This window comes from Kwoniella newhampshirensis, assembly GCF_039105145.1.
Source record: "Kwoniella newhampshirensis strain CBS 13917 chromosome 10 map unlocalized Ctg15, whole genome shotgun sequence".
In the NCBI taxonomy this organism is placed as follows: Eukaryota; Fungi; Basidiomycota; class Tremellomycetes; order Tremellales; family Cryptococcaceae; genus Kwoniella; species Kwoniella newhampshirensis.
Window position 1 is genome coordinate 225,247 of NW_027118345.1, and position 27,331 is coordinate 252,577.

At 52.4% G+C, this 27,331-nt stretch overlaps 11 protein-coding genes across 11 annotated transcripts; 5 read left to right on the forward strand and 6 right to left on the reverse strand.

Moving 5' to 3' along the window:
• Positions 1-284: 284 nt before the first annotated feature.
• Positions 285-1,418, reverse strand: IAR55_007040 (uncharacterized protein; the record flags this gene model as incomplete). The annotated part of the gene is made up of 6 exons (XM_066950116.1): positions 285-415; positions 477-536; positions 594-643; positions 700-941; positions 1,009-1,043; positions 1,136-1,418. 6 exons carry the CDS (start codon positions 1,416-1,418, stop codon positions 285-287), a joined length of 801 nt encoding a protein of 266 aa, XP_066799331.1.
• A 1,517-nt stretch (positions 1,419-2,935) lies between these two features.
• Positions 2,936-5,897, forward strand: IAR55_007041 (uncharacterized protein; the record flags this gene model as incomplete). Its single annotated transcript, XM_066950117.1, has 8 exons — positions 2,936-3,276; positions 3,380-3,870; positions 3,930-4,118; positions 4,194-4,345; positions 4,415-4,514; positions 4,568-4,686; positions 4,743-5,703; positions 5,782-5,897. The coding sequence occupies 8 exons, from the start codon at positions 2,936-2,938 to the stop codon at positions 5,895-5,897; spliced, it is 2,469 nt and encodes an 822-aa protein (XP_066799332.1).
• A 389-nt stretch (positions 5,898-6,286) lies between these two features.
• IAR55_007042 (uncharacterized protein) lies at positions 6,287-6,874 on the reverse strand (the record flags this gene model as incomplete). Its single annotated transcript, XM_066950118.1, has 3 exons — positions 6,287-6,429; positions 6,594-6,675; positions 6,737-6,874. 3 exons carry the CDS (start codon positions 6,872-6,874, stop codon positions 6,287-6,289), a joined length of 363 nt encoding a protein of 120 aa, XP_066799333.1.
• Positions 6,875-7,495: 621 nt separating this feature from the next.
• IAR55_007043 (uncharacterized protein) lies at positions 7,496-8,461 on the forward strand (the record flags this gene model as incomplete). Its single annotated transcript, XM_066950119.1, has 3 exons — positions 7,496-7,597; positions 7,892-8,218; positions 8,342-8,461. The coding sequence occupies 3 exons, from the start codon at positions 7,496-7,498 to the stop codon at positions 8,459-8,461; spliced, it is 549 nt and encodes a 182-aa protein (XP_066799334.1).
• Positions 8,462-8,772: 311 nt separating this feature from the next.
• IAR55_007044 (uncharacterized protein) lies at positions 8,773-10,557 on the reverse strand (the record flags this gene model as incomplete). Its single annotated transcript, XM_066950120.1, has 8 exons — positions 8,773-8,900; positions 8,977-9,357; positions 9,422-9,553; positions 9,618-9,733; positions 9,799-9,886; positions 9,950-10,022; positions 10,148-10,189; positions 10,393-10,557. The coding sequence occupies 8 exons, from the start codon at positions 10,555-10,557 to the stop codon at positions 8,773-8,775; spliced, it is 1,125 nt and encodes a 374-aa protein (XP_066799335.1).
• A 2,521-nt stretch (positions 10,558-13,078) lies between these two features.
• IAR55_007045 (uncharacterized protein) lies at positions 13,079-15,557 on the forward strand (the record flags this gene model as incomplete). The annotated part of the gene is made up of 5 exons (XM_066950121.1): positions 13,079-13,159; positions 13,212-14,558; positions 14,609-14,941; positions 14,999-15,116; positions 15,169-15,557. 5 exons carry the CDS (start codon positions 13,079-13,081, stop codon positions 15,555-15,557), a joined length of 2,268 nt encoding a protein of 755 aa, XP_066799336.1.
• Positions 15,558-16,041: 484 nt separating this feature from the next.
• IAR55_007046 (PHD finger-like domain-containing protein 5A) lies at positions 16,042-16,974 on the forward strand (the record flags this gene model as incomplete). Its single annotated transcript, XM_066950122.1, has 7 exons — positions 16,042-16,066; positions 16,149-16,185; positions 16,343-16,404; positions 16,505-16,546; positions 16,657-16,733; positions 16,832-16,878; positions 16,941-16,974. 7 exons carry the CDS (start codon positions 16,042-16,044, stop codon positions 16,972-16,974), a joined length of 324 nt encoding a protein of 107 aa, XP_066799337.1.
• Positions 16,975-17,567: 593 nt separating this feature from the next.
• Positions 17,568-21,052, reverse strand: IAR55_007047 (uncharacterized protein; the record flags this gene model as incomplete). Its single annotated transcript, XM_066950123.1, has 8 exons — positions 17,568-17,609; positions 17,673-17,830; positions 17,881-17,945; positions 18,004-18,065; positions 18,117-19,904; positions 19,952-20,652; positions 20,711-20,875; positions 20,929-21,052. The coding sequence occupies 8 exons, from the start codon at positions 21,050-21,052 to the stop codon at positions 17,568-17,570; spliced, it is 3,105 nt and encodes a 1,034-aa protein (XP_066799338.1).
• Positions 21,053-21,613: 561 nt separating this feature from the next.
• IAR55_007048 (uncharacterized protein) lies at positions 21,614-23,499 on the reverse strand (the record flags this gene model as incomplete). Its single annotated transcript, XM_066950124.1, has 7 exons — positions 21,614-21,671; positions 21,727-21,845; positions 21,895-22,062; positions 22,158-22,842; positions 22,892-23,080; positions 23,130-23,339; positions 23,396-23,499. The coding sequence occupies 7 exons, from the start codon at positions 23,497-23,499 to the stop codon at positions 21,614-21,616; spliced, it is 1,533 nt and encodes a 510-aa protein (XP_066799339.1).
• An 863-nt stretch (positions 23,500-24,362) lies between these two features.
• IAR55_007049 (uncharacterized protein) lies at positions 24,363-25,726 on the forward strand (the record flags this gene model as incomplete). The annotated part of the gene is made up of 7 exons (XM_066950125.1): positions 24,363-24,644; positions 24,698-24,760; positions 24,811-24,893; positions 24,941-25,165; positions 25,218-25,287; positions 25,345-25,566; positions 25,619-25,726. 7 exons carry the CDS (start codon positions 24,363-24,365, stop codon positions 25,724-25,726), a joined length of 1,053 nt encoding a protein of 350 aa, XP_066799340.1.
• Positions 25,727-26,008: 282 nt separating this feature from the next.
• Positions 26,009-26,889, reverse strand: IAR55_007050 (protein YOP1; the record flags this gene model as incomplete). Its single annotated transcript, XM_066950126.1, has 6 exons — positions 26,009-26,025; positions 26,079-26,246; positions 26,299-26,401; positions 26,452-26,596; positions 26,646-26,728; positions 26,782-26,889. 6 exons carry the CDS (start codon positions 26,887-26,889, stop codon positions 26,009-26,011), a joined length of 624 nt encoding a protein of 207 aa, XP_066799341.1.
• Between the last annotated feature and the right edge of the window lie 442 nt (positions 26,890-27,331).

The following is a 27,331-nucleotide window of genomic DNA, read 5'->3' on the forward strand; positions in this document are numbered from 1 at the left end:
ATTGCTTGTTTAGGGCACCTGTGGCCCTGCATAATATCATGATGATCGTATGTATATTAACAAGGATATCTAGAAAAGCAAAGCAAGGACGGAGAAAGAGGGACTTGGGTTGAAACTCTATATATTGTCCGAGGCGATATCAAGCGAGCGAACACGACGGTGAACGAATGGGATAGAGCGAAACGGAGGCGGAGACGCCATGCAGTCTCAAAGATGATATAAAGCGCAGACGATCAAGGATGACTCCCACTCTTTCCCTACGTCCTCCCAGGATCCTTTCACCCTCAAAGCCCATCACCACCTTGCGCGGTGAACCACGGTCGATGGTGCTTCGGTGCACATGTGATGTTGCCAGACGATGTAGGTCCGTCGACATGGCTCTTGAACTCGAGGACGAAGCCGCGGTGGCAAGTGTCTAAATTGACGTCACATTTCAGCTGCTGTACGACTTGAACCGTTAGCCGATGATTACTCACCGATTGCGCAGATGCCTTGAATACACCTGACCTCTGAGACACCAGGTAAAGCGCCGCAATCTGACGATATGGAGTATTAGCATGTCAGATCCGGCGAATCCACTGAGAAGAATTTACCGATTCCGTCACCAGGACAACCACCACACGAAGATAGACTCGAAGTGACACTTGTACGCAAGCGAGTGAGCCTTCATCGTACTCCTTTTCTGATTTACCGACTTACTCGGTACAAGTCCAAGTATCATCTGCCTCACAGGCCTTTTCGTCCGACTTGCATCCCAAAGTCTCTTCCACAGCTCTGGAATCGAAACCGGCGTCTCGACGTCTGAGAGCGTCGTTTAGTGCGCGCTTTTGACCGAGATATCCGCCGGAACTGGAGGGTTGGGGCGGACCACCGGTGGATGACGAAGGGGCGGGCTTGCAGTGGAGTCGATGGTGCCAGTCGTAGTAAGTTTCGAAGCCGGGCTGCAGAGGAGTGGGAGGGTGATTCAGCATCAGAAACAACAAAATGATGACATAAGACTGGACTCACAAGACATTCGCATCTGTGAGCATCCGTATTGTAGACTGAGGGACAGTTTTGTATTGCATCAACATTGACCTTATGCGCTTGACTCCTCGTGCTCATGTTTTGATAAAAATGAAGGTAATTTACTCACTCTGATCATGTCCTGTGCAAACACAGCATGCCTCGCTTCTTTCGTGAACCCAATTATAGCTCAACTTGGTATTGGGCTCATCAGGACAAACACACTCCTTACCCCATTTACCAGGATCGTTGAACCCAGGCAGACATTGACACGTGTGCGGGTCACGAGTGGTGACATCTTTACAAGAGCTGTGGTCTCCAGCACCGAAGGAGGCTGCTTCGACTTGGTCTTGGGAAAGTACAAACGGGAGAAGAAGAAGGATCACGGGGAGGGACAAGTATTGAAGACGCATGATTGGGATGCGGGGCGTCGGGGTAGGGCTGGAGCAGACAGGTGAAGAACGATCAGTGGGACTGGCCAAATTGAGCAGAAAGGTAGAGAACAGAGGAATGAGTATATATCTCGTTGAAAGGTTCGAAAGGTGGCGGCCTGTCTGGACGACAAGTCGAAAGGCGATCAGCGCGTCAGTACTCACTCTTGATCTATCTCGCGAAGCCCGTTTGAAGTATCTACGAGGCGAGATCGGTAGAGTGATGATGAAAATGCAAGTTTGTCAGGTCTGGATCGAAGGAGCAAGGTTCATGAAAGAGAAAGAAGAGAGGACAATACGAATTCGGATGGCATGGTATGGGGACGGAGAGGGGGAAGAAAAAGACTTCTCTTGTGTAGGTAAAGGGAAAAAGAAGCATTGTCACTTGAGCACGGGCCTTGTTGTGTGTGTCTGTGTGGAGCACGACAAGCAAGCGATCGGAGCATCGCACCGACATCAATATGGGTGAAAGGGGTTCAGTTTCCGTGCGTCAGTGCATATGCAGGCTTCATTCAGTGGTGTTTCTCCCTCGATATTCATGAGCGAGACTGCAGGTGAGAGGATATGAAGGGCATTGAGACTCGCGCGATGTGCAGTCTTGGAGCCTCCTTGTCGTCGAGTGTTCATGAGTGCGTTATGTCTTAGTATGCGGAGGTCGATGCACGTGCACTCTGTCATCTTGAATATACTTTCGCCGTCTCTGGACTGATACTCTGGCCGCGGATCGGGCATTTGCGTTGCGGATCGAGTGAGCTTTGGTCATCGGTATTCCAGACCACTCAAAGCTGTCGGGACGTATATGCATCGTCGACACTTTCTGCGCCGCCTCGCGAGATTGCGATATCGATCTGTATCGATGTACGAATATTCGCAAGCAAGCGATCGCGTTAGCGTAGTACACTGAGTGAGCTCGGCACAAGTCCATTGCTGCGCGCATGTCAATTATATGGACGATTTCATTCTCAGATGAGAAAGCACTGGCGATAACCCAGAGCGGAGAGCCAACCTGAAGAGATGTCACGTGAGTGCTGGGATTGGCCAATAATAGGCGCGGGGAAGATACAAAAACCCCTTTGTGATAGGCGCCCTCCATTCAAAAACGGGGCTAAAAGCGTGACGTTCCGGTTCGTGTATGGTGTCGATTGTGGTATTCAGCAGTGGGAGTCGTCCAGGAAGAGAAAGAGAGAGTAGAGTTCACTCTCGTCAATGTCTGACCACTCTCTCACACATCTCTCAACTTGACAACAACCTCGCCATTTGTTTACATCCTCTTTCCCATTGCATCTTTCAATCCATCTGATCCTAATCAGCCCTTCTGATATCTGGGTTTCTGCCCTTCGTAGAGCTTGAGAGCTCTCCTCACCTCTCTCTTACCCTAAACAGCTCGGCTATATATACTACACATCCTAGCTCGAGCTCAGCTGCACATACTTCGATCACATCTTCCGTCCTCATTCCGACCCTCGGCGGATCACGATAGGAGCTCAAATACACGCGTCATGCCATCCTCACCATCACCAATACAAGAACTCTTCCCACCTAGGAAAACGTCTTCCCCCTTATCGTCACCCAGCTCCTCAGGAAGGGCGGCAACCATCCGGCATGATTCTCCCTCTGCTGTCAAGGACGAAGTAAGAAGCCCGGCAACCAGCTCGACTGTCCCTTTGACGGATGAGGAGGATGACGACGAGGAAGAAGAGGACGAGGATGATGATGAAGAGGAGGAGATAGTGGGATTAGCCAGAGCTGGGGGCGGAGGTGACGATGAGAGTGACTTGACGGAGGAGGACGAGGAGGAAGAGGAAGATCAAATCCAAACTGGTCCTTCATCGTCAAAGCGGTATGTCGCGATTGTAGCTCACTCACCTTCAGCTCGAATCACGCTCGTCTGTCATTAGTATCGGTGCGATGGGTTGATCAGTACTGATTCTAAGAACATGTAGCAAAAGACTGCAATCACAAGCGTCCACGGCATCGCTCACCCCTCCACCATCAGATCCACTACCTATCTCGCCTCTACCTCCTTCACCAAGAGTCACACTGCACCTGAACGCCTCCCGCGCCGAGGCTCACTCTGAAGTAGAGGAGGATGCGAGTGCAGATGCCGACGTAGAGGGGGAGGAAGAGTTTGCTGAAGCGGAAGGCGATGGTGATGGGGATGGAGACTTGACGATGCGGGCAGATCCAGTCGATGACGCAGATGAACGAGACGAAGGAGGTGAAGGAGAGGCAAATGGTGTCGTGGACGAGGATAATGTACTCGATTATGTTGAAGGGAAATATGGGGACGATAATGAGGAGCTCGACGGAGGCGACGCTGTGCACGAAGCGGCTGATGCGCAAGGAGATGCTGAAGCCGACGCCTCTCTTGCGCCTGACGTCGAGCCTGAAGCGGAGGCAGACGCGTATGAGGATATGGAGCCTGAAGCTGCGGGTGAGTCAATTCTCTCCAACCCGTATATGCAGTACTGATTGATCGACATTTGACTCCAGACTCCCCAGCATACCTCACTGTTCCGTCCTCACTCGGCAAACACCCGCATTCTTCACATGCCCCTCCACCTACACCTGCTGCTATGCGATCTCTCCTGATGCTCGAGCTCAAATTTGCCGCATTGAGAGATAGGCTTTACGTCGAGCGAATGGAAGAGGCCGCTGCGGAGGAGGAGATGATCTTGAATGGTACGTACCTGCGATGAAGGATGGTTTGTGCCCACCGAGGTGCGATGCCCTCGGCTGACTTTCCTTTTCCAACAGGCACACATCCCGCTCTCAAATACCTGTACAAAACTCTTAGTGACCGTCGGGAGAGACTTCACGAAGTAGCCTCAAGACGGCATCAGCAAGCTTTATCAGAATTGGTGAAGATGAGAGAGGCCGAGAAGCATTTGATATGGTCATCATGGACGGTGAGTCGCTAGGAGATATCATGCAAGTGCGCAACAGCATCGCTGAAAAGTGCACTCCTGTTCGCGCAGGACGAACGAGATCAATATCACTGGGAGGAGTTTGAGCAGACCTGGAGCAAGAGGAGAAGATTAGCTCGGGAAAAGAACGAGATCGAGACCCCCAGAATTGGTGAGTGTGACTATCTATAATTGCGGATTGTGTAACTTACGCACACCTAACAGTCAAACCCGTTCCCAAAGTCGGCCAACCGAACACAATCCGTGTTTTCAACTGGTCGGGCGGTGCTTCTCCATCACATCTTTCAAAGGAAGAGGCTTTCAACGATTTGGCAGTTATGGAGGTGAGCTTAGAGGTCGGATCAGTGCCAAAGCCTCGGAAGCTAATTTCTGATCCTAGACGCGACGGCCCGTTCATGTGTCTCGGCACGCTTCCCCTGCCATGTTTGCATCGCATTACTCTGTCGCCGGCCCATCATCTCAACCCGCTCAAAATGCTGCTGCCAACATCTATACGGCTTATGTACAACAAGAAGCGCAACAACCCTACCAGCAGCACCAACAACAATCGTCCCAACACCAGCACCAGCAACAGACTCAGGCGCAATCTCGACAGCACCAATCCTATCTGCCAGCTCGAGTTAACGTCCCACAAACTCAGAACATGGCCCAGAATGCAACCAATCGCCAATCCAGTAGTTCCTATTCTCAGCAGTCTCAGCAACCGACGGCACCTGTACAACGGCGAGAAGGACGGACGGTGCCCACCACTTCTGGTTTATTTGATGGCCCTAGACGAAGCCCAGGACAGACTCAGGCGTCAACACCTATGCCAAAGGACGTGAAGAGTCCTGTGGAAGGAAAAATACCAGTTGGCTCTTCGTTGGGCGTTTGGGGCAGACCGCTGACAGACAAGATGACGAATGGTCATGCGAAAGACGCTCCAGTCGCTGCGACGGAACGGATATTACCACCATCGACAGCACCTTCAGCCACCGTAGGGGCTCCCACTCAGACGGCGATCGCGACTCCGTCGGCACCAAGCGGCACTATCGTGCCGCCTACGGCTGCTGCAACGGGAGGGGACACCCCAAGCGACTTGAAGCCCGCGACTCCTCCGACCAACAGCAGTCTCTCTCAACCACAGACTCAAGCTCAAACCCAAACAGCCACTCTCCCTCGCGAGCAACAACAGCATCGAGATAACATGTCTTCTCGATTTGCTAGTTTGGCGGATTATCTGTCAGGATCGACAGCTCCGCCAGGGACTGGAGGACTGTTTGGGATGGGTATGGGCATGGGTATGGGTCTGGGGGTCGGAGGGGCTGGTGGTGCGAAAGGCGTGTTGAGTCCACCTAAAGGTATGCTTAGCAGTAAGTCGCAAACGGTGTTTGGAAGCGGGTCCGGCCAGCGAAGCTGACGGAGTTACACCAAAGCAGCTCGATCCCCATTTGGCAATCACGGGAATGGAAGTCCTGCCAACGGGAGCAATGGTTCGCCTACCCCTACGCCCACTACAGCCGGAACGCTTGCGACAACGGAGGCGAGGTCGTAGAGCGCTGCGAGGTGATTGAGGTTGATAACCTTGAGCGACACATGGGCAGAAGGTCGTGGGATGATCTTGCGTGGACTAAGGACTGTCTACCATGTGTTCACCACGTCATAGAACTGAGCGCATTACTATCATATGGAGTCTGAGGCAGTAGGAAGAGAAAGCGATCATGAGCGGGAGATTGTGTGGTTTAATGATGTTGTCATGTATAATGTAACGACCATCCGAATGAATCTCGCTCAACAGGTGATGAGGCTGCTGCTGCTGTAGCGAGGGAATGCCAAGCTACAAGCTTCGAAACGTGATCATCAACTTGTCGTTTCATTTCTAGTTCCAAAGCATATCGTTACACTACAGTAGTCATCCTCTTCCCAATCTTCTGTCATCGCAGGTTACATGTTCTTCTTGACCTCGTCGGCTGCATCTCTGGCTTTTCCAGCAGCCGATCCAAGAGCGTGGTTTGCGTTTTGACGAGCAGACTCGGCGGTCTCGGTAACAGAAGATTTAGCCTCGGATTCGGAGGGGGTCTTGGAAGCTGTGAAGTAAGTCGAGTATATATATGTCAGTGAATTTGCCCGTCGAGGTAAACACAGCTACACCGAGTCGACGGTCGAGGGAACAGGAGTGGCGGGGGTGATGGTTTGGAGAGGTAGAGGAGGGAATCAAGCAGGGAAGAAAATGAATATGATCGCTACTCACCTACTGTAGCTTTCGCAGAGTTGGTAGCTTGTTCACCCTTCTCGAGACCCGAAGCGAGTGTCTGTCCCACTTTCTTGTTGATCTATGACGAAGCGTCTTGGTCAGCCGACATTCAGAACCTGTCGTACTCGACCGCCACTCACAGCATCCGCGGTGTCCTTGACGCTCTCCGTCAAGGTCTTTGACCTGGTGGCCGAAGTGCTGAGAGCTCTGTACGAGGCTCGGGTGGAGATTGGAACGGTGGTGGTGGTGGTGGTAGTGATGGCTCGAAGGGCGTACATGGCGTGTTGTTGTTGCTGTTTGATTCCCTTTGGGTGTGTGATTGGGGTTTTTAGTGTTGGTGTCGAAGTTGGTGAAGAAGAGCGAGAGAGAAGAAGATTTGAGTGAGTTAAATACCTTCCGCTTTAAATGTTGCTTGGAGCGTGGTGATTGATGTTCGGCTAAAAACAGAGAGCGGTTCGACAAGGAATGTGTATGCCTACTCGCACGAATTAGCAGCGTGGACCCTATCCGGTAACTCAACTCACCGCACTTCCTTCCCCTCTGTATTCTACCTCGGAGAAGCCACATGCAAGTCACCAGTACGCAGGATCCACCTAATGGTGACGTCTAGTAGATACAACCCGGGGGCACAATTGCGATGACGGAATGAATTCTGAGGGACTCTAATGACGTCACTCGAAACACAAAGTCGGGTGCTCGAACAAGTTGTATTCCGGGTCGGTTCGCACCCATCCAAAGACTGAACCACCGAACGTGTCATCGTTCTCTACCTCGCTCGCTCGCTCGCTCGCTCGCTACTCCCATCTCCCTATCTATCTCTTATCCTCTTCTGTCTTTTTGCTTTTCACTTTCTCATCTCAACGAACGAAGCAAGCCCAAGCGCAAATCTAGAACGAACAATGGCCGGTATCTTTCAAAGCGCGCTTGCGCCTTTCACCCTCAAAGGGTTCTATCTCCTCACTTGGGGAACAGCGTTGGGATCCAACGTCTGGCAAGTGATCGTGAGTGGGGTGGGAAATTGTTGACAGTACTAGGTGGAGTGCTGATCGTGTGTCCTGCTTGGTCCCCTTCCTCTCATCATCATCATCATCATCATCACACTGCGACCGTCTACAATCATGTCATCGCCGACGCATTCAACGTTCGTATGGTGTATGGTAAACGGTTCCTCCTGCAACTCGTCGTGCCGATCCACGTCTGTGTAACGATGTCATTCATCAATTGGTGTGATTGGTTCTCCTACCCGTACATTGGCAAAACTCGCTCCCGCTCGGTCTCGATTGCGCCCAACACAGTCCGGATTCCGAACCTACAAAACCCTGCCCCGACAAACCTTCGGCACCCTCCAATCCCGACTCACCCCCTTGTTCTTCTCCTTCCAAACACTCACCACCTCTGCACTCCTCTTCACCCATCTCTATTTCCACCCTTCGTTGATCTCGTCACCAAGGGTCGAGCCTCATTGGGCCACCTCGGAGCAGGGTCAACAGGGTCTATTGATCATCGCGAGTCTGGTCCCTCAGCTCTTGAACTGGTTGGTCGTCGGTCCTTTGACTACAGATGTCATGTTTGAGAGACATAGGTTGGAGCGATTGGAGGGAAAGGAGTACGATGAGCCTAACGTGGGTTTTCTCCTCTCTGTTCCGGGTTCAACTTCAAATCCACTTCTTCTCTGCCCTGTTGGGTTTCATATGTCGTATATGTCCCCCATGGATGAACACGTCGCTGACCCGCCCGCCCCTTAGCCCACCGACGCCATGGACAAGGTCAACAAGAAGTTCGCCACCCTCCACGGTCTCGGTTCCGGACTCAACACTGTCGCCTTCCTCGCTCTTGCCGGTCTCGGTCTCGTCGTCAGCATGTAAGAGACGGTAAGGTGTCTGGCTTGTTGGAAGATGAGTTGAGGAAAATGAAGCAGTATGATCGATATTGTCGTGATGCATCGCTCTAAATTTAGGTCTTTGTCCATCGCCAGTGGCTGGAAGTACAGCTGGACAGATGATTTTTCTGCGTACAGTAATGGCTCTCTCACCGGTGCTAACGCTGTTACTGCCATCGACTAATCATGCAAAGCTCGCATCTATCCAACATAATACATGACATGTCGCATAGCGATGTCTACGATCACCAAGACTCTGCAGCCAACTACATTCAACGTCCCTACCAGCTACGAGGCTCATCGGTATCCCCCGTATGCAGGTGGGTTGGGCAGACCGCCATTCGCATACAAGGCAGGCTGAGAAGCTGGTTGTGCGTGATTCCCAGAGTTGGGATTGCTCATCAATGAAGCTCTGATCTGCGCGTCTGGTGATTGCAAAGCATCAGCCATCTTGGCTGGCCGTGTTTTTACTGGCGTTCTTGAAATCCAGTTCACACTCACAGGGATCGTTATAAGCCAACTGCATCGTCCTACTTGGCTCTTGGTCGTCACCCGGCATTCCATCCCCATCAAAAGCTCCATAAGCATCGACACTGGGTCTGATCTGTCCTTCACTCGGTCGCTGCGACGACGGATACCCATATCCGTTGGGAGGGGAATGATCTTCGTACCCCGTCATCGTGTGTCCGACTAGTCCGGCAGCTGCGGCGTTCGAACTGAGTGGCGTGGTCTTGTCGGCATATCGCTCGTCGTCCGCAGCGAGGATATTGGAGTATGAAACACCGGTGGAATCGGGAGGCAGGAAACCCGGTTCGCGTCGAGATTGTTGTCTTTCACGTCGGAAGATCAATGCTGTCAATACGAGCAAAGCGGCCCATGCAGCTGTCACAATAGGATCGTCAGACCACGAGCTGTCATGCCACCATAATGTTGCGGTGTGACCCACCGAACGAGAACCAATCGAAGATTGCTGAAGCTTTCTTTGTCGTACACCACTGCTTCAATCCATCTTTGTAGTGATCACCCAGTCCGGCGTGAGGATCACTGTCCGCATCTTTGCAGCCTTTCGCTGTCCAAGCTAAAAAGGAGGACAGCGATCAGCAATTCTGGTCCAATCTCACGAGTACGACTCCTGAGCTTACCGCTGATGGTCACGATGAATGCGGCGAGGAGCATTGCGGACGTCCCGAAAGTGTGCAGTATAAATGTCGTTCGTGTTTGAGCAAGAAACTGAGCAGGGCGCTTTAGGCGGTCCCATCTGAGAGTGATGGAAACGAGCTATCATGAGCGACGATTTCCAGAGGACGAGACACGCCAGCTCACCGGTCATACACGATTGGGACGACCAAGAGAAACGCAGAAAGGAGGAAGGCGAGGAGTAAGAGAAACAAAGTGAATCCTGTACCGCCAGCTATCTCAGAGACCGGTACCCGGTCAGCGGGCGAGCTATTCGAGATTTTGGCGTGCAACGCACATGTAGAGAACCACTTGGCTTGGAAACTGGCGACAGCTCCCATTGTACATATCGCGAGGAAAGAGAAGAATATCTGTAGCGGGTCAGTCCAAGAAATGAAAGCGAACGAAGGCGACATGCGCCGAGGGACAGAGGAAAGAGATGGATCCGAGATAAGACGAGGGCAGCGAAAAGTCAGAGGAAGAGGGCTATACTCACGGCAACGACATGGATGATGAGGTGCGATCTGGGTAAGGACGGCTGTGGTCCCATCATCGGCAGTGCGACCGGATGTAGTGGGCAAGATCATGTTCAACGATGGATTGAAAGATAACGAAATGCAGGGATAAATCAATGTCAGCCTCGTCTGTTTCAAAACTTGCCTCCACCATCACTGTCCATTCCATCGTACTCGCACTTTCCTGAAGTAACGATCCTCATGAAATTTCAAATGACAGACGCACCTCTTCGAGATTGGGTCCATCCAAAAACGGGTTTCCACCATTCCAATGTCCGTTCGTCTGCGTTCTACGCAACACATTGTGGTCCGAGTTGAACTTGAATGCTTTGGTGAGTTTCGCAGAAGCCGAAGCGGACGTTGATGAGAAGGCTGATCTGAGCTTCTCCATGATGCGTTAGGAAGGGCGAGATCGTGGCCAGCTGGATCAACCAGCGCAACAGTGTGTGGGTGAGCAGCCGGCAGGTGTTGATTGGTGATGATGGACTGGGATGGATGTGCGATTGACGTTGATCGATCGCCGAGGGACAACAGATCCGGAGACACAGGCAGGTGAGGAAGCGAACGAGCTGTCCAAGATGAAGGAAGATCCACTCGAACTCGAGTGAGCTTCGGTACCCAAAGGACGTTGAGTGATAAAGTAAGGGATTACCGAGCGCGCCCGAGGAAGTGAAAGCAGTATGAGATAGTATCAGGTTGTCCCGGATGAGTCGCTCGAGAAAGGTTTGTATGATCAGCTCAGAGAAGAGATCGTGAGGAGCGTTTGTTTCGTTTACCAGGATATCTCACTTCCACTACGCAGAATGCTGTGTCCTCATTTCAACTGCTCTTCTCAACAGCGACTAAAACTCGTCAACAAAACTCGCCTTACGTACAGGATCGCCCACCCCCTTTCCCCACGTGGAAGTGAGGCAGCATCACGTGATCGATCGACCGCCACCTCAAGCTTTAATTCCGGCGCATCGCTGATCCCAAATGTGGCATTGCGCGATTTTCACTTGATTGGATGGAAAAAACGTTTGAATAGAAAGATGTGGTGAAACGTCATAGATCGTCATGTCCTCCATGCAGTCTGCACAGACGCGAAAATAGACGCATGAACGATGCCATTATACGACGGCGAGCGGGAGACGCCTACCAGTAGTAGATACTCGACAGGCCATGTCGAATGTGATGTACTCGTAAACGTCAGTCTGATGCATGCCAAGTCTTATCTTTCTTTGTCTCCTTCCTGCTCTCGCTCTGACATCGAAGGTGAGGCAGATACATAATCTCATCATACAGTGGTGAAATCGCACATGTCAGCGACAGCAAGCGTCATCGTATCCATCTATGCAGCAGCTGGGACCTCGTTCTTTTTAGCCGTACCTAGAAGTAGTAGTACCCTGGAGACTGCACTTTCTGGGTACGGAGCAAGAGAGCTGTTTTCGAACGTGTTATTATTACCGATTTGACGTTTTCGCTAAAAGTGTACCTACCTACTACGCGAGAGGCGAGGTAAGCGCTCAAGCAAACGGAGGAAAAGCCCCACCAGAAAGGTGGTGGCTGTGAACAAATTCTTCCGGTGGAATACGATTTTGTATTGTCATGTTATGTCAAGTCATTATGCGAACGGTGAATAAGCATTAGGAAAAAAAGGAAGGGCAGGTTGATTACATTTAGAATTCCCGCCACCAGAACCAAACGAAAAATCCCATTAGAAATTAGAAATTTCACCGGGTACTAAAAGTGAATCTATTCTTTTCCCCTCTTAGCGCTCGAGTGCAATTGCGATTTTCCGTATATGTCATATACGAGTGACTGACTGACTTGACTGCTCAACAACCAGACCCGACCAATCTTTCCCGTCACTTTAGTCATACGAATTGATCACATCCAGTACATTTACGATAATCCTTTCAGCTCGACTTTCCCAACTACAACCATAATCACAGCGCAGTATCGTCAGTCCAATCGACTCAGTGGCAAAACAGCTGTGGTACCGGAACGAAGGAGCGAAACTAGTCTATCAGCGTCGTCGACGATCTCGACCTCGACCACTTGTGCGAATACGGATAGCGGGAAGGACAGTGGACCAATAATGTGAGTGGAAATGACACGTCTGTCTCTCCGGTCGCACTCCACTCTCCAAAGGAGGGCTTTGATTGCACTCGATCGCCCGATCATAGCGTTACGGACGGCTGCCTGACGAAGCATTGGTGAAAGCTGGCTAATGAGTTGGTCGCCCGTCGCAGTGTGTATCTTCAGCCCATACTGTTCCGTCAAGGCATCCTGTCCGTTTGAGGCCGCTGAGTCATTCGTCGGGTGAGTTCAGCAGTCGTCCTCGCAGTAGCTTTTTGTCGAGAAGGAAGCCTTTGTTGTTCTTTCACGTTTTTCGCGCGGACTCAGAAGGAGATTTGGAGAAGTCGGCCTTTGTGGCCATTTCTCTGCTCTGACATCCTCATGATCTGGTCATCGATCCTGTGTCCGCATCACTGTACATGTGTTGGCTTTCGCTTCTCTGCTTTGGGTTCAGAATTTTCACCTAAAATACAATCGAGGCTAACGATCTGTGATCTTGCTTCAATTTGATTCGACCATCTCGCCACTCTACTACATACGACATCCCATCTGACATCACAAACTCTGTTTGACCCAATTCCTTCGCACTACCGCGGTATCGCCTGGCCGTGTTGCGTATGGCTACTACCTCGTCCTCCCGCAGATTCAACAAGCTCCATTATAGAGAAGTCTCTAAGCGCAAATCCCGCTCTTCAACCATACGCATTTCGATTATGCTGGAACGATTATAACCAGTCCACACATCGTGTGACTAATCCGAACCAATCAACCCAGAGATTAAGACATTCTCAGTCCATCAAACCTCTTATTGTCTGTATTCCATCACAATCATCAATCGACGACCAGACATCATGTCTTCCAACAATATCGACGCTGGCACCGTCTTGGAAGGCGCAGTGGACGAGGAGGCTATGGCGGCGGATAGAAAGAGAGTGAGCTCGGTTGTCCGTCTCCATTGGATCTGCGCTGACTTGTGACGTACAGAACCAAGATAAAGTCGTCAACGTCAAATGTCTCCCCTACATGTTCGAAAACCTGAAACCACCTTCTCAAACCAATGGTCATCACGCCTTGGCCACCCCGTCTCTCTCCCCCCCTCTGCCTTCATCTACTCCCGAATCCGATCCGGAGCCTATGAGTCCTCCTCATGCTCAATACAAAAATAATTATCACCCCTCGCCGTTGTCGGAAACGGAGAAGCCAACTGCATATAGCCTCAATGACTCCCATTATCTGTCTCCCATTCCATCCAGCTCTGGCCGCAATTCCGTCTCGCCGACCAAGGGATCGACCGACTCGCCACGGATTGAGCATTTACACGGATTGCCTGATTCTTCGTTCCCTTTCCCAAGCAGCTATCGTCCACTCCCATCGATCGCTGATTCTCCTGCTCCGCAACACTCCATGAACATTCCACCGCCTGTCAGCAATGGGTCATCCGCTCAAATGTCCCGAGCTGCATCCTCTGCCAGCATGCACAGCGGAGTTCCCCATCCCAGTGACAAGCATCATGAGGCGGCGGTGCGAAGCGGACGATCGCAGTCCACGACGAGCAAGCCAACACTTCTTGGGGAGATGGGTCACAAGAAGTCTTTCTTCCACAAAATGTTCCATCCGAACGAGGGTAAGCATGACAAGCTTGCCTTGGATATTCCTCAAGCCCATGGTTATGGCGAAAGCGGTCGGAGCAGTTCACGGGGAACCAGTCCCGCCCCCATCAGTCGGGATACCACCAGATCGCCACCTCTCACTCCGAGTACACCTCCCCCAGGCATGCTTGATTCAGATCACTCTCGGCCTCCTTCACGACCTGGTTCTCAGCCTCCTAGCCGAGCTCCTAGTTTTAGACGACAAAATTCCAACGGTGGCAGTCAAGATCCTCACTCTCAGCCCCCGATTGATCGACGTGGCGCTTCAACCCCACCTGTCCCTGGTCCCGCTCCACAGCGACGATTGTCCCAGCGATCCGCGTCGCACGGTTCGGTCACCGGTACAGCGAAGCCCGTCGCTCTTGCAGGCGGTCAACCGGTGGTTGTCGCGAAGAAAGAAGAGGTCGTCGCATCCAGTGGCAACAAGTTCACTTTGAAGGATCTGGTTGGTTTGGGTGACGGCGGTCCTAAGCTGTCGAGGAAAGCATCGGCCAACGGCTCTGCTAAGGGGTCTGATCGCGGCTCGACTAGAGGGAGCGAAGCGGGTGACAACAATAGCACGGCTTCTTTGTTGAAGAAGTACGGTATCTGTGATCGTGCCGCAATCGGCAAGGGTGCGACGGCTGTCGTCAGACTGGCCCACAAATGGGATCGGAGGGAGGAGAAGCTCTACGCGGTGAAGGTGAGTTTGTTGCGTGGTATGTGTACTTTGTGCTGACTCGTGGCGCATAGGAATTCCGTAAAAGACGCAAGAACGAGACCGAGAAGGACTACGTCAAGAAACTCACTTCAGAGTTTTGCATCTCGTCGACCCTTCACCATCCGAACGTAGTTGAAACCGTCGATCTTGTTCAAGATGAGGCACACCACTGGTGCGAGGTTATGGAGTACTGCCCTGGAGGTGATCTCTACGCGGCGATCAAGAAGGGCGGCATGTCAAGCGCGGAAGTGGAGTGCACCTTCAAGCAGATCATGCAGGGTATCGCGTACTTGCACTCGATGGGTGTGGCTCATCGAGATATCAAGCCGGAGAATCTGTTACTGGATGGCAGGGGACATGTCAAGGTGAGTTGGGAATACAATTTCAAGTTGGCGGTAGCTCATGACCTGTCGGATATATAGATTACCGACTTTGGTGTCTCTGATGTATTCAGGATGTGTTGGGAGAAGAAGACGCACTTGAGCAAGGGGTTGTGTGGGTCCGAACCATATATCGCTCCTGAGCTTTTTGACCATAAAGGTTTGCTGAATCCTCGCATATGGGCGGGCTAATGCTAATTTTGCGCCTTCAGAATACGACGCTCGTCTTGTTGATGTCTGGGCCGCTGCCATCGTCTTTTACTGCATGCAGTTCCAAGAACTCCCTTGGCGAGTGGCTAAAGCTGCCGATTCTACCTTTGCGATGTATCTCCAGCAATATCGACCGCAAGTTCCGGCGACCCCGGCCGAGGGCGGTCCACAACCAGCAACTCATCACCCGACGCCCGCCCCACTGAATAACCTCGTCCCCCGAGAATGCAGGAACGTGATGAAACACATGCTGGATCCGGATCCGAAGACGAGATGGAGTGTGGAAGAGGCGTTGAAGGATAAATGGTTGATGGGAGTGGAGGTGTGCGTTGAGGGCAAGGAGAGTGGGCATAAACATACGACGGCGGGTATGGATATTGTCAAGATCTAGGGGGTGTATAACGATAACGAGGGGAGTGTGTGTATAAGTGTGTAATTAGCACGCATAGACGAAAAGCTGTACCCGTCTTCACTTGGGGGTAATTCGAGACTCTGTTTTCTCCATTTCGTATCTTTGTTAAGTATCTGATCCTGTCCCGATGATACAAATTCCAATGATGTTCAGCAGTAGCAGCGGCAGCTGAGCCAGCGGGGCAGAGTGAAGTGCGAGGAGTAGGCTTACGTAAGGAGCTGCTGTTCGCTCTCGCTCGAAGTTGGCCACCTGACATGAACTGAAATATATTGATACAACTATTGCTTGATCATCTCGTCGCTCCGTTTTCTCATCACATATCCCTCGACTTGCCGTCGCATCGAAAAGAGAAGACCTAGATCAACATGGTGAGTGTCGTGCAATCCGAAGTCATTTGTATACACCTTGAATACAGCTCGCTGACACGGTGTGGATCTAGTCAAAACATCACCCAGATCTGTTAATGTGCAGACGACAGCCTGGTATTGGTGAATTTGTCCTCTCTTTTCTTCCAGCCCATTCGCGAGGAATACAGAATGCTGATTGTTGATTCACATGTTGATCCTCCAGCTATCGGACGAATGTGTGAGAAATGCGACGGGAAATGGTGAGTCCGCATTCTCATTCTACTCAAATCCAAGAGGAGATCTTCGAGTCTACTCCTCTCCTCGCGGAAGCAGAATGTCTCGAGGGCTCGAATCGTATGATCGATACCGATATCGCCATGTGATCTGAGCTGATACCTCTGTTTTTGTGTCCGGCAGCCCGATTTGCGATTCCTACGTCAGACCGATGACTCTGGTCCGGATCTGTGATGAGTGTTCATGTGAGTAGTAGGGGATAGGCATAACGACCTTCCATCCAAATGACAACATCAGGACCACCTCTGTCGATCGAGCTGATATTGATTACTTCCCGTCGTGCAGTCGGTACGGCCGCTGGCAAATGCATCATCTGTTCATCACCCGGTGAGTCCCATCTCGTGCTCGATGTCTGAGTCCCCCCCTCTCGCATCTACCACCCGACTCGCCGAGCTGGCCCGGAGCAAGCTAACTCCTCATCCTCTACCACACCTCAGCCATCTCCGACGCATACTACTGCACAGAATGTACGCGACTCGAAAAAGATCGAGATGGATGTCCCAGGATCATCAACGTGAGTCGGGATCGTGATCGACTTAGGTCCACGTTGTGGTCGTGGTCGGTCTACTGCTCAACAGAGTACTAATGCTTGTTCGTTTCCCAACCCGTCAGATGGGCGCGAGTCGTGTCGACGCTTTCTACGAACGGAAGAAATTGGGGTGAGTCAAGTGGCATCATTTTGGGTGGGGTTGATTCACTGACTGACTCCTGGGTGGTGCAGGTTGGAAAAGGGGGGAGGGTTCAAAAAGGGATAAAAGAGAGACGTCTACATGTATATTCCTTCAGTTCCATCGATCGTTCCCTCTTTATTCCGTCGTTTCTCGCTCGCATCGCGTCTCGTGCTTCACTCCAGTCTTCCACCCGAAATGCGATGGCACAACCGAAAAGGGATCCTTCAAGTATATTGGTCATGCTCTTCCATGTAAAATGTATCAGCAATCAGAAGTGACAAGCACCGAATGCTCAAATCGCTCAATCCTGTCGAAATGGTAAAAGATTGGCTGGCCCAAAAGGTGAATCATGGTCTAGAGCAGCTCGTGCTGCAGCCGAAAAGCCACAGTGTGTGGAGGATGTACACGACGAGAGACTCGGTGGATCAATCTCTCTTCGGCTGTTCGAAGAATTCCTCCACGAAACAAACTATGTATCTTTCGCCCCGCGACGTCCATCATAAATGCTGTGCCGGTCTGAACAATCGTATTCACATTATTAACAAAGATAGGTAAACGTCATGGCCCCATATCCAGATCCCGAAAATAAAATCCCAAAAGTCAGTCAGAGCCCAAGGACTCATTTCATTCTGAAACGTCAATTTCTCCATCTTCCCTGATACGATACATACACCCTTTCAATCTTCCAGATACCTCACTCCGCCTTTCAGATATCTCAACTGTAACACGGTAACGCCTCAGTATACAGACGCCTCATGCAAACCCAGACTCCTGGGACTCACGAAAAACTGCTTGAAATCATCCAGGATGAAAGGGATCACGACGGCGCCTACAAATTCTGCGGCTCGACGTACTCGACCGTCGATCTCACGATGTGACTTTTCAGGTAATGACGCGTAGGCGGGGGTACATAGTCCGGTGAGGTTGGTTACGTGCTCGTCTGGAAATGTCTGTATCAGTAAATGAAGGGAACAATAGCTGTGTACACACCGATGACCTGCGCCGCTACGCAAAGATGTGCCAGCAGATCGACGTACTTGTCCGATGAGTCGAGACTGTGTGATGTCGCCTGATTAGCCATCTTCCGAACATGACAATAAAACCGAAACTCACGATTTTGAATTTGAGATTTTATCCATCCCCCTCGACAACCTCGATCCCCACGATTTGGAGTTCTGTGAGCGACCAGCGTTAGTCACTGCTTGTCCATGGTAAGGTGAACTTACCCCTCCTACCTTCTTCCCCTTCCAACTCCCGACTGCCACGCCACCTTTGCTCAACGCCTTGTGGGTGCTGTCCATCTCCTCGTCTAGATCATCCAGGGCCGCGCAGAAATCTGAGATCGTTCTGGAGTCGACCTTTCCTGGACCGCCTCGATTGTACTCCCTCGGACCGTCCAGAAGCGCATGCCCCGTCGACCGCAACGTCTCAAAGTGAAGTATCAACGCTTCGATACACCTCACCTTGACTTCCTGCGCGTGGATCTTTGGTGCGGGAGTCTTGCCTCCTACGCCGGAAGACCAGTTGGACGGATTCCATACGGCCGACGAGATGTGAATTGCTCCGGTGAGATAGCTTCCTGGACCCTCGGGGTCCATGGACGCGTGAATAGTGCGGAGTAGATGAAACGGGCGACGGAGCACCTCTGGAGGTTGATTTTCTGGTATTGGCGAGATGAGACTTGCACCACGTCCTGAGGCCATCGAACTGACAGCGGTGTCTGGTAAGGGAGGAAGATGTTGGGGCGAGCCCGACCGTGCGGTGATCGTTGCAGGCGGGGCGAGACCGTTGCTGGACTCGGTGCTGATACGCAGCCCAACGGGAGGCGCTTTGAGTTGGGGCGGTGCCACACTTCTTTGCGAAGAGAAGGAGAATGAAGGCTGATGGCGAATTTGGCTGATGGGAACGGGAGGTAGGTCCGTTTCGGTAAGACGTTGGCCCGATTGTGATCTCGTTCGTGTTCTTGTCCCGACGCTGGAAGCCGAGGTTGAACGTATTGAGGAGGCGGAGGTTGACGAGGGGAACGGCTGAGCTGAATTCGGGTGGGCTGCCGACGAACCAGAGATGGGTCGAGATTGTCGTCTTTGGGAGATCGTGCCTTGCGCTGTGGTAGGACTAACAAGGTATTGACCAGAAGGTGGCCGGATCGGTCTCGATGCGCCACTCAGACTCGCTGTCCGAGCGGAAATGGTAGGCTGTCCTGCTGCGTCTACCAAAGGAGCCGAGTTGGGTAGAGGGGGCAAGGGACGATCTTCGGATGGGGATATCTGTCGGATCGAGATTGAGCGTGGTCGATCGGGTGGGTGCTCATCCCTTGGAGTTCGCGCTAGCACCTCCATATCATCGTCTACTCCGTCTACTCCCGAGAGATCGACTTCCATATCCAGGCCGAGAGACGGTCGGACGCGCTTTGAACGACCTTTGGACGGTGAGGAATACGATTCTGAGCCGCTGCTGAAGGTGCGACTGTGTGCAGGTGTATAGTTTGTATGTGAAGCCGGGGACGAGGTTGGGAAGCCCAAGCCAATGCCCATGCCTTGGGACGCTCGGCTTGTTGCCGACGACGATGAGGCTTCTGCCGCTTGATCGAGGGCTTGTTGCAAGGAGATCTCATCTCGGGAAGTACCGTTGATTGCTGGGAGTTTCGGTGACGAGCTAGCGATATCATGTGACTGGTCATTGGGTAGAAAACTGTCGTTGAGGGCGGGGGGTGGTCCTCGATGTATCACTGACCTGGGCGGGCTCAGTGCGGAGGAGTCGAAGGACTGGTCGCCAGGATCTGAGAGCATCAGATTGCCAATACCGGTCATTCCTCCGTCGTCGAAGGAGGCGCGGGGCGTGGGTTCGGCGGTGTGAGAAGGAGGTATCAGAGTGGATGTGGATGCGGAAGGCTGTGAGGGGATTGACGAGAGGGATGTGGATGTGGGAGGCGGGGTTGTGGCAGATGCGACTTCAGGCTCGGGATTGGGCTCGTAAGACGATAACAGCTGTATTCTCGCGACGTATGCGTCGTGCTGGGATGGGTCAGCAGGAACCGTGGGGAAGCATTGGGGAGACTCACAATGCCTCGTAAAGTCCGTCCCTCCTCTTCGGTTTTCACACCGCCGCCGCTCCTCCGCTTCTTCACGTCTTTATCCACGCCGACTCTTTCCATCACCGACTTGAGTCTCGATACTGCTTCGCGATACGCTGCCAGTGCCCCGACGACATCGTTGTTCTTGTCCATCTCCACCGCTTTCTGTGCGAGATCCAGAGCCGTCTGGAGCAGATGACGGGAGGGCGTGCGTGATGGACGGGAGGACACTGCGGGCGGTTCTGGTGCGGAGGGTGCAGCTTCTGACTCGGTCAGGGCGATAGGCGTACCAAGAGAGGTTTGGGTTTGACGGGTGGGGTAGGCATGTTGAGGGGATCCTGCGGAGAACAACGAGCTTGACCTCGGAGAGACTTGAGGTGGGGTGGGCGAGCCAGGCGGTGAGGGTGTCGCTATGGATTCGCCTCCTCGCGATGATTTTCTTCGATGTCCACTAGGCCTCTTGATTGAAGATGGGCCGGCAGTGGGATTTTGACCTTGACCGTTCACGTAGCCAGGCAGAGGAGGCAGGTCTGATGTGGGGGGTGGACCAGCGGGTGATCCGGGTCGACTCGATGGTAGACTTGATTTACGGAGAGATGAGAGGGATGAGAGACGGGCGGAAGGTCGTGGTCGAGAGGACGCGAAGGGATGGGAGGACGGTGCGGGGGGTAAAGGGGGTGGGTCGGATGCTGAAGAATGGTCAGCATGCTAAAACTTCAGGGGCACTGGACTGGGAACGGTACTCACGAGGTGGACCAGGTGGAGGAGGAGGGGACAATCCGATTCTACTCCCGATCATCCTGCTAGTTCTCGCGCTGCCTGTGGTACCGTCCGCGCCCCACTTCGCAACCACATCCAAGAAACCGTCGTCCACGGAGGCCGGGGGTGTGGACACTGTTGGGTGGTTGCGGTCTGGAGTGAATGGTCAGTAGATCAAATGGTCTTGGAAGAGGGGAGAAGCTCACCGTTTGACGTCGACGCCGCAGCTGCCACGGTTCGTGGTCTAGAGCCAGAAGCGACACTCTCCTCATCCCATCCATTATCATGACCATCGCCTTCCAACCCCGACTCGTTGCGAGCGGAAATCATCCCTCGAGTCGAGGTCGTTTCGGCTCTTGGCTCGCTGCGTATCCGATCGGTTCAAGAGAGTTTAACCCGGATGGCTGTGGCTCTGAGATGGGTGTGGAGTCGATGAGAGGAGTAGACGGTGTTCGTGGATTTTGCTGGATCAAAGCGTTGTTGTCTAGGCAGCAGACGTAATAAAAATCGCAACGATTGATCGTCAACCCCTCACCGGGGACTTGCGCTAGGACTACAATTCCTTTGAAAGACTCGAGGCAAAGTCGGACGCCTATCGTCGTGCCCGCCCAGACTGCTCAGCTACCCGTGTCAATATGCCGTCTCACCAGGAGACCGATCCTGAGGATTTGTACAATCAATCCGGATTGAACATGGACAGGTAAAGGAGTGCGAATTGGGTTTTGTCAACAAATGCGGTATCGATCAGGATGCACGTCTTCTTTTCTTCTGCCAACGCGTCGGGATCAATTGTGGCGCCTGCATCTCAGATAGTAAATAAAAAGGTATATATGCGTCCATCCCATCCCATTATACTGCCGTCACGGCTGTCCCATCTATGCAAACGAAAATCTATGATGGGGGGGCTCGCGCCGTGAATTTGAGTCGACAGTGGTCTTTAGGGAAGATACTGGAAAGAGGTATTGGTCAGCTTGGTTTGGTAACGGTACACAAATGGAACTCACGCAGCAATGACCTGCACCTCCTCACTCAAAGGGGTGACATCGTGGTGCCAGTCCATCAAGACGGAAGCTGTACCGAGCGTAGCAGCGAGATGCATCGAGGCGTATTGACCTCCGATACACTGGAAGACTATCAGCTTTGTGTCGATGGTGAGATCTGATGGAACACACCTTGTGAGGACCACTGCCCCAGACGAGGTAGTTTTGAGGCTTGCTGTCAGCAATAGGAGCACTTCCGTCCTCGTTGGGCAACCATCGCTCGGGAAGGAATCTGTCAGGCTCGGGGTAACATGTCTCGTCGTGAAGGGAGTTCCAGAAAGCGGGAATGACCATGGAGCCCTTTGGGACGGTGTAGTCGGGGGAGATGGGGAAGGCTTTGGTGGCGGTATATGGGACCTGCGGGATTAGCTTGGTCGGGTGGAGGGCCAACTCACCATAATGACAGCAGGCCTGTACCTGAGAACCTCCTTGATGACGGCTCGGGTGTAGACCATATCATCGACCATATCCAAGGTCAGAGGTCGGTCAAGGTCGTTTCCACGGATGCGATATTGCTCCTCTCTGATCTTGGCCAGGACCTCGGGGTGATCGGCGGTGAGTTGGAAGGAGTAAACGATGGCGGAGCTCATGGCGTCTTGACTGGCGAAGAGGAAGGAGAGGAGGACCATACCGATCTCACGGTCAGAGTATTCTCTGGAGAGCAATTTGGTCTCCTCGCCGTCGTCCTTGGCCTGTCGAGCGGACTGCATAGCACGAGTCCATCCATCAAGCAAACAAGCAGGCTCATTGTCGGGATCGGCCATCTTGATCTTGCTGGCAGCGGAGGCGGCCATGAGATACTTCATGACCAGCTTTCGGGCCTGGACGGCGTTATACACCTTGGTACCGGGGATGGCGAAGGGGAAATTGACGAGTTCGAGGGCGATGGTGATGAGCCAGTACTTGTCGTTGATCTCTTGCTTCTGCGCGGCGGTGACGTAGGGGCCGAGGAAGACGGAGAGGGAAGTTTCCATGTTGAGATCTCGCATTGGCATCATGTACTCGGTGTGTTCTCTCTTATCGGCGAGCCAGTTGTTGAAGTATTCCCGGTAGATTCGTTCTTGGATAGGGAGGTACATGCTGGTGCAGAGTCAGCAGAAGGTCTTGTCATATATGAGAGGGAACCCACCCCAAAGCTTGCTTGGTGAAAAGGACGTTGAGCGCCTTTCGATAATCCGCATGAACCTTGCCGTGAAGGAAAACCCAGTTGTCGGGACTGAGCACGGTCTTGGCCGATTGTACGAGACAGGGTTCGGCGTGGTTGGGCGAGTTGAGGATCTTCCTTGCCATCTCGTTGGACGATCCGATGACGATGAAGCTGGTACGGACGTTAGCGTAATGGGCGGGTAAATCGAGACAAGACTTACATGTTGAAGACGGAAACGGCGCTCAAGGGACCAGAGTTCCATTGAGCCAGATAGTTTGCCAAAGTTGGGTTGAGGGAATCGGCAAACTTGCCGATGATCGGGATGGTCCATTTCGCCCCGGGAAGGTGAGCCTTCTTGGTCCTGTAGACGACTTGCTCGAGGACGAGGAGGGATAGGATGACGGTGAGGACGGTGGCGGTGGTGGTTTTGCTGACGAGATGGGAGGGTCAGCCATCGTACGAGCGTCGAGCCGACCTCAAACTTACGTGTCAAAGGAGAACTTTGTACTGCTCAGCCCCTCAAGTCCCCATGTCTTGATCGATCCGAGATCGCCGATGGACGTTGGTCGCAGGATAGTGTGAGAGGCCATGTTGGGGGGGTTAGTGCTGGTCGAGTTGTATATGAGGTGGGCTTATATCTGTGACAGTGGGAAATGATGGGTGAGCCACTCCTCCGACTGAGACGACGACATGAAAGGTCGATGAAAGGAGTCGAGTGCGATCTGGATACTTACGTGAAGGCAAAGATCGATTACTGTCACTGCCGTTTGAAAGGTTTGTCTTGTTCGCAATGTTCTTGTCGTGTTTACGCGGATGAAATCCAGCTGTTTTCTGCCAATCGGTCGTGCACCTCTACGCGATGCGAGATGGTGAAAGCCTCGTCGATGATGTTGGATGATCGATTCAGAAGCGAAGAGGAGATGTTTGTATGAACGAGTGTGTGTCTGTGATGAAATGTGCCAGACGCCATAGGCTGTTTCGCTGGGTTTTTCTCTTCTCTCTTGATCAGATCAGGAATGGGAGATGGAAAACAAATCGTACACGGCAGAGCAGCCACACCACATCCGAAAACCGCATCAAACGCTCCATCGTACCACTTTTTCCTTCTGTTCCTCCAATTTATTTTTGTTTTTATTATCAAGATGGAAAAATCAACATGGCACGGTCTTCTTTGGTGCATATGAATACCACGTTGTCCCGTATTAGACGGAAAAATTACAAAAGTCAGGGAAAAAGAGACACAAATGTAAACAGAACCACGTAAGCCTGTTTGACCGACAGGGAGACTTTGTTCAGGTGGCACACTTACCCGGCCACCGTGCTCGAGCGAATCACGTGATGGGCAAGTTCCCACTTTACGAAGAAAGTTGGGTGAGATCAACCTATTGACTCTATTTGGTTCGTGAAAGGTCATATAAAATTGAGCGCTACCAAAGTACCCTCGACCGCAACCATGTCCACCTCACAAGGTCTCCTGGTGACCGCTGGAAAGGTCCACACCCCTTTCAAGACCGAGCTGCTCGCAGCGATGGCCAGCGAGAGATTTGCACGACGACCACCTCATCTCGTCGGGATCCTCGCGACCAAGAAGGATGATGCGAGGACTTACGCAGAGTTCACCAAGAAGGCTTGCGAGCAGATCGGGATCGACTTCGAGTTGAGGCTCGTGGGCGAGGCGAGGGAGGGACTGGACGGTCAAGGTGTGGGGATCGAAGTGGAGGAGGCGATTCTGGAGGTGTGTAGGTTTTGCCTCTCGAAACAGGAGTCGTATTGATGCGAAGCCGGTAGGCGAACGATGATGCCGAGGTCGACGGAATCATGGTCTACTATCCTATATATGGTGGTCGTCAGGTGGGTAGCTCAAGTAGCTCGGCTTCGATCACCTCACTGACACGCCGCAGGATCAATACCTCCAATCGGTGGTGTCGCCTCAAAAAGACGTGGAAGGGTTGAACCATCAGTTCTTGTTCAACCTGTACCACAAGTGTGTTGCATGTCTCTCCCACAATGTCAGAACTAATCGCACCGCAGCGTCCGATTCATCAACCCCTTGACTCTTCGTCCCATCCCTGCCTCTCATCTCCCTACACCCCTCACCAAAACTTCCTCGGACGAGGCGCCCGAGGGTACCGTCAAGTCAATTTTACCGTGTACGCCTTTGGCTATCGTCAAGGTCCTCGAGCATCTGGGCGTGTACAACAAAATGCTAGAGTATGGAGATAGGGCTAGGGGGAAGGTCATCACGGTGATCAACCGGTGAGCGGGTTGAAGGTGTGCTTGAGAAATGGGCTCATTTACGTCGTTGCAGATCCGAGGTGGTCGGTCGACCATTGGCCGCTTTGCTCGCAAATGACGGTGCACGAGTCATCAGCGTTGACGTAGATTGTGAGTATATGCTTAGGGATCCACGCTGATCAACCCCAGCCATTGTGGAGTTCTCTAAAAGACCCGCCGCGTCAACCACTAAATCCAATCCTCATCACATCGTCACCCCACTACCGGATATAACTCTCGCTCAAGCACTTTCCATCTCCGACGTGGTCATTTCCGCGGTTCCCGTCACCTCATACAAGGTCCCTACTCAACATCTGAAGGATGGTTGTGTCTGTGTCAATGTTGCTGGGGAGAAAAACTTTGAGAGCGATGTGAGAGAGAGGGTGAGTGGTGTTGGACGCTGGCATGATATGCTTGCTGACGCGAAACACTCAGGCATCCATCTACGTACCTTCAGTCGGTGTCATGACAATTGCCATGCTGCAACGGAATCTGCTCAGACTTTGTGGCTATCAAGATATGATCAAGAAGGATCAGGCGTAGGGATTGTGTAAACTAGTTTTCTGTGTCCGGTTGATGCACAGGAGTCTTGCGGATCTGATATTTTGAACCGACCATCCAGCCCAGAGCGCAGACCCACCCCGCTAAACTACCGATCGTTCATCATTTCATCCACTACATAACTTCTGACATTATCTACGCTCCACCGCCAAATTAGAGAAAGAGAAAAGGGGGCGAAAAGAATTATCGTTGATTCGTACGCCAAGCATTCAGATAATGGTCGTTAAGCGGGCAAGTGGCGTGCGAGGGTCGCGTTTTTCTCATTTAAAGAGTCTTCTCGTCTGTGACGACACCTAATCAGCCTGATATCTATCGGAGGACACCATCGACTCACGCTCGAAGCTGGAAGGCGCGGTGGTACCGGCGGGGTTGAAGCTCTGGTCCTTGGCGAAGGGGTTGGTCTGGCCGGTGGTAGCCTGGGCTCGGGTCTTGACGTTACCGATGAGAGGTCGGAGAACATTGTGGTAAAGGACCTCGGCGCCTCGTGTGGCAGGAAGCATGACTGAACGGCCAGTCAGTGGGTGAACTTGGCAGGAAGAATGGGGTGGACTCACGCCAGATGGTAAAGAGAGTCTTGAAAACGAAGTACAGAGGGACCCAGTAGAGAATGGCTCGGACACCCCAAGACTCGGCGAGGTTCAATGAGCCGAAGACGACCTGAAGAGCTATTAGTGAGGGTCGAGCTGTGAATGAAAGGAGCCACTCACCCAGTAAGTCAACCACTGCTTGTCATCGTTGGATTGAGGAGACTCGATAGCCTGAACAGAAAGGTAGGCGGGGAGGACCCAGCCGATGAGGTTGGAGACGGGCTGGGCGAGACCGAGGAAGTTGAAGAAGATGAGAACGACGGAGCTGAGAGAGAGTCAGCGGAGGTGCCACCGAGCAAACAAGCCACACTCACGAAGCACCGAGGGCGAGCACACCGTAAGCCTTGGGGACCTTGGTCTGTTGCTCGAGTTGACGAAGCATGGGGTATCGGTTGAGCTGTGGGAGGTCTCAGCGGGGATGGCGGGCAATACGTTAAACAGCGGACTCACCTCCGCATCAAGAGCGTTCACCTGACCACTGGCAAACTTGGACGCTTGCTGGGTGTAAGGGTGGTTGAGGAAGTTTTGTTTGATCTGTTGGGATTGAGGGGCGGCCATCTAGATTGAGGAGCGGGTTGTCAGCATGATGGAATATTAAGTCGACATCAAGAGTAGCCTCCACGTCCCACGCAGCGTGCTCGAGGTCGGATGCACTCGAGACTGGATAAGGTCGACGTCGAGTGCACACGACACGATGACGTATCGTTGCAAGGTTTATCTCCCTCGTCTCGGGAAGAGCAGCATGGCTGATATGGAAGCCTTGACTCACCGTGACGATTCTATTGACTTTATCTCAGTTGATGTGAGTATGAACGCTTTGACTGTGATGTAAGTTTGATGATGAGAGAAGAGAAGAGAGATGGAAACGAGTTGATTTTATCTTGTTAGGTGGGGACGCGGCACTGGGCTGTGACGAGGGGGAGGGGGGGGTTGAAGAGTAGGAGGGATAGGGGGGAACAATTATTCATGTCGTCATTTCCTTCCCATTCGTCACTCTGGA